This window comes from Cebus imitator, unplaced genomic scaffold (assembly GCF_001604975.1).
Source record: "Cebus imitator isolate Cc_AM_T3 unplaced genomic scaffold, Cebus_imitator-1.0 Scaffold51, whole genome shotgun sequence".
NCBI classification, from domain to species: domain Eukaryota; kingdom Metazoa; phylum Chordata; class Mammalia; order Primates; family Cebidae; genus Cebus; species Cebus imitator.
In genome coordinates, this window is record NW_016107366.1 from 8,859,184 (window position 1) to 8,862,388 (window position 3,205).

The 3,205-nt window shown below is 41.9% G+C and overlaps 1 protein-coding gene across 1 annotated transcript in view; it reads right to left on the minus strand.

Annotated features, from left to right (window-relative positions):
- Positions 1 to 3,205, minus strand: part of SNRNP40 (small nuclear ribonucleoprotein U5 subunit 40) — a 60,934-nt gene that overhangs the window by 51,611 nt on the left and 6,118 nt on the right. Inside the window, exons 3-4 of the mRNA XM_017527724.1 lie at positions 2,756 to 2,849; positions 428 to 593 (exon numbers count right to left, since the gene is read on the minus strand). Of these exons, the coding sequence (XP_017383213.1) occupies positions 428 to 593; positions 2,756 to 2,849 (260 nt within the window). The remainder of the gene's footprint in view (positions 1 to 427; positions 594 to 2,755; positions 2,850 to 3,205) is intronic.

Genomic DNA, 3,205 nt, shown 5'->3' on the forward strand with positions numbered 1-3,205 from the left:
TTGAAGCCCCATTTGGTGCTTGCATCTTATTTTGTTTTTTTTTTTTTGCTGCCTCCCTGTTGGTAGAGATACTCATAACAGCCTTGAAAGACATGCATGTTACTGTCACTGTTCTAAAGATTAAAAAACGGGTTCAGAAAAGGATCTACCCAACCTCACACAATTAACAGCTGAGCCAAGAATCAAATTCATATGGTCCACTTTATTCCAAGTAACAATTTATTCTATGGTTCTATTATTGTTCTGTAGTAATTAAAACACGTATTAAATGTTTTATTTTAAATGGGGGGAATTTTTCAAGTGTTTGTTACTGGAAATGACTGCTAAAATTAAGTTGTGCAGAGGAAGGTAGAGTACAAGTGGAGAGGCAAGATAAGGTTCACAGTACCTCACCTCAGAATCTGCAACACAGACAGATAATACCCACCTTAACTGTGCCATCGTCACTGCCAGTGCAGACAAGTTGAGGCCCTCTCCTGGCTGGATAACAGGAATTCACAAAGGAAGTATGTCCCTTTAGCCTTTTTACCCTCTCACCTGTTTCACTATCCCACACAGCCACAGTTTTATCTGTGGATGCTGAGAAGAGCATACTAGAAAGTAAGAGGAAGAACAAAAAAGAAATAAGTGAAGACAAACAGTAACTATCTTTTGTACTTGCCAAATGATGCCAAACTCTTCAAGATCACTGACCTGTTGTGCTTTGCGAGTTTGCCCCATGATGCTAGAATGCCTCACCCCACCAAAATCCTATTTGTGCTCTAGACCCAGATGTAAGATCTACCTGTATGAAGTTTTAAAACTTCCCCTTCTTTAAGTCCCCATGACATACATCTAATATAGCAGTTTGTTCTTTTCTCTTTTGTGATAGGTTTTGTTCTATCTTTTTCTCTTTTGTGATAGGTAACGTTTTACAAATAAGACACCCTCTCACTTGGAAATGTTTAATCACTCCCTGGTGCTGCAGAGACAGACTATGCCAACTCTGGACCTGACAACTGAGTAACTCCAATCCTTTCTCTCTACCAAACTTTTTCTTTTGTCTCTGAGGACAATTTCTTTCTTACAGATTTTTTTGAGATGAGATCTTGCTTTGTCGCCCAGGCTGGAATCATGGCTCACTGAAGCCTCGACCTCCTGGGCTCAAGTGATCCTCCCACCTCAGGCTGTGGTCCCTCTTGAGTAGCTGGGACCACAGGCCTGTGCCACCATGCCCAGCTACTTTTTAAAATCATTTGTAGAGGCAAGGTCTCATTATGTTGTCCAGGCTAGTCTTCAACTTCTGGGATCAAGCAGTCTTCCTGTCTCAGCCTCCCAAAGTGCTAGGGATACAGGCATGAGCAACCGCACCCAGCCTCTGAGGATGATTTCTAAGTAATAACTGAACTTACAATGCTTTCTTTTTTGATTTTTTTTGAGATGGAGTCTCGCTGTGTTGCCCAGGGTGGTTTTGAACTCTTGGGCTCCAGGAATCCTCCTGCTTCAGCCTCCCAAATAGCTGGGATTATAAACGCATGCCATTGTGCTGAGCTTTCTAATGCTTTATTTAAAATGATTACAATGCTATGTGTCAATTGATGGCGCACCCTAAGATTTTAGAGATCAGAAATGTAAAACAAGTTGGGCGTGGTGGCTCACGCCTGTAATCCTAGCACTTTGGGAGGCTGAGGCAGGCAGATCACCTGAGGTCAGGAGTTCAAGACCAGCCTGACCAACATGGAGAAACCCCATCTCTACTAAAAATACAAATTAGCCAGGCGTGGTGGCGTGTGCCTGTAATCAGCTACATGGGAGGCTGAGGTAGGAGAATCGCTTGAACCTGAGAGGTGGAGGTTGCGGTGAGCTGAGATTGTGCCACTGTATTCCAGCCTGGGCAACAGAAATGAATCACATCTCAAAAAAAAAAAAAAAAAGTAAAACAATGAATGTTTACCAGAATATCTAACAATGGAATTAATTTTGTATAGCCTGATTTCTATGTTATCTATAATATATTCCAAAATAATATAGTCATTAAATGTTTATGACATCAGATGTTGCTGAGCAATGTTAAAGAGAAAATGGCAGAAATAAGACTGTACACATAGTTCTAATAAACATGTAAAAACTTAACAGTTCTGAGTAGAAAAAAGTATAAAATTAACAGTGATTATCTTTGGAGTGACAGAAACATGGACTATTTTTTCATCTTTCTGCTTTTTTGGGTTACTTAAAAGAAATGATTTTTATAATAAAAATAATTTCAGGCCATACTTGGTGGTTAATGCCTGTAATCACAGCGTTATTGGGAGGCTGAGGCAGGCGGACTGCTTGAGCTCAGGAGCAATATAGTGAGACCATGTCTCTCCAAAGATTTTTAAAAATTAGCTGGGCATGGAGGTGTGGGCTTGCAGTCCCAGCTATTTAGAAGGCTGAGGTGGGAGGATTCCTTGAGTCCAGGAGGCTGAGGCTGCAGTGAGTCATGTTCGTGTCATTACACTCCAGCTTACATATAAAAATCACATTTTATGTCTTAAAAAAAAAGAATGCAAGTTTGTCTGGGTTGTGGAAATGACAGATATGATCTCTTTATATTTGCATACACAGACAATAAACACCTCACTTGGGGTGACAGTGATGAATCGAATAATAAAAGTAGCTACCCAAAATTAGTAGATTTTGATAGCAAGGTCTCCTGAGAGAGGATAATGGTGAAAGGACACCAAGAAGAATTAGTATGAGAAGCAGCTGTCATTCCATTATGCAGAATACTCACCTGCCATCTGTGTTGTAATGCAGTTCCATCACTGCTCCACTGTGTCCCTTCAGTGTGGCATAGTTATCACAGTCACCATAGACATTCCACAACACTGTTAGGGAGACGGGTTCTGTGAGCATTACTAGGCAAAGGGTACTTAAGAATTTATCAGAGCAACAGTTTTCAGGCCCAGCGCAGTGGCTCATGCCTGTAATCCCAGCACTTTTTGAGGCTGAGATGGGTGGACCACTTGAGGTCAGGAGCTTGAGATCAGGGTGACATGGCGAAACCCCATCTCTACTAAAAATACAAAAATTAGCCAGGCATGGCAGCAGGCACCCGTAACCCCAGCTACTCGGGAGGCTGAGGCAGAAGAATTACTTGAACCTGGGAGACAGAGGTTGCTGTGAGCCGGAGATAGTGCCACTGCATTCCAGTCTGGGTGACAGAGTGAGACTCTGCCTCAAA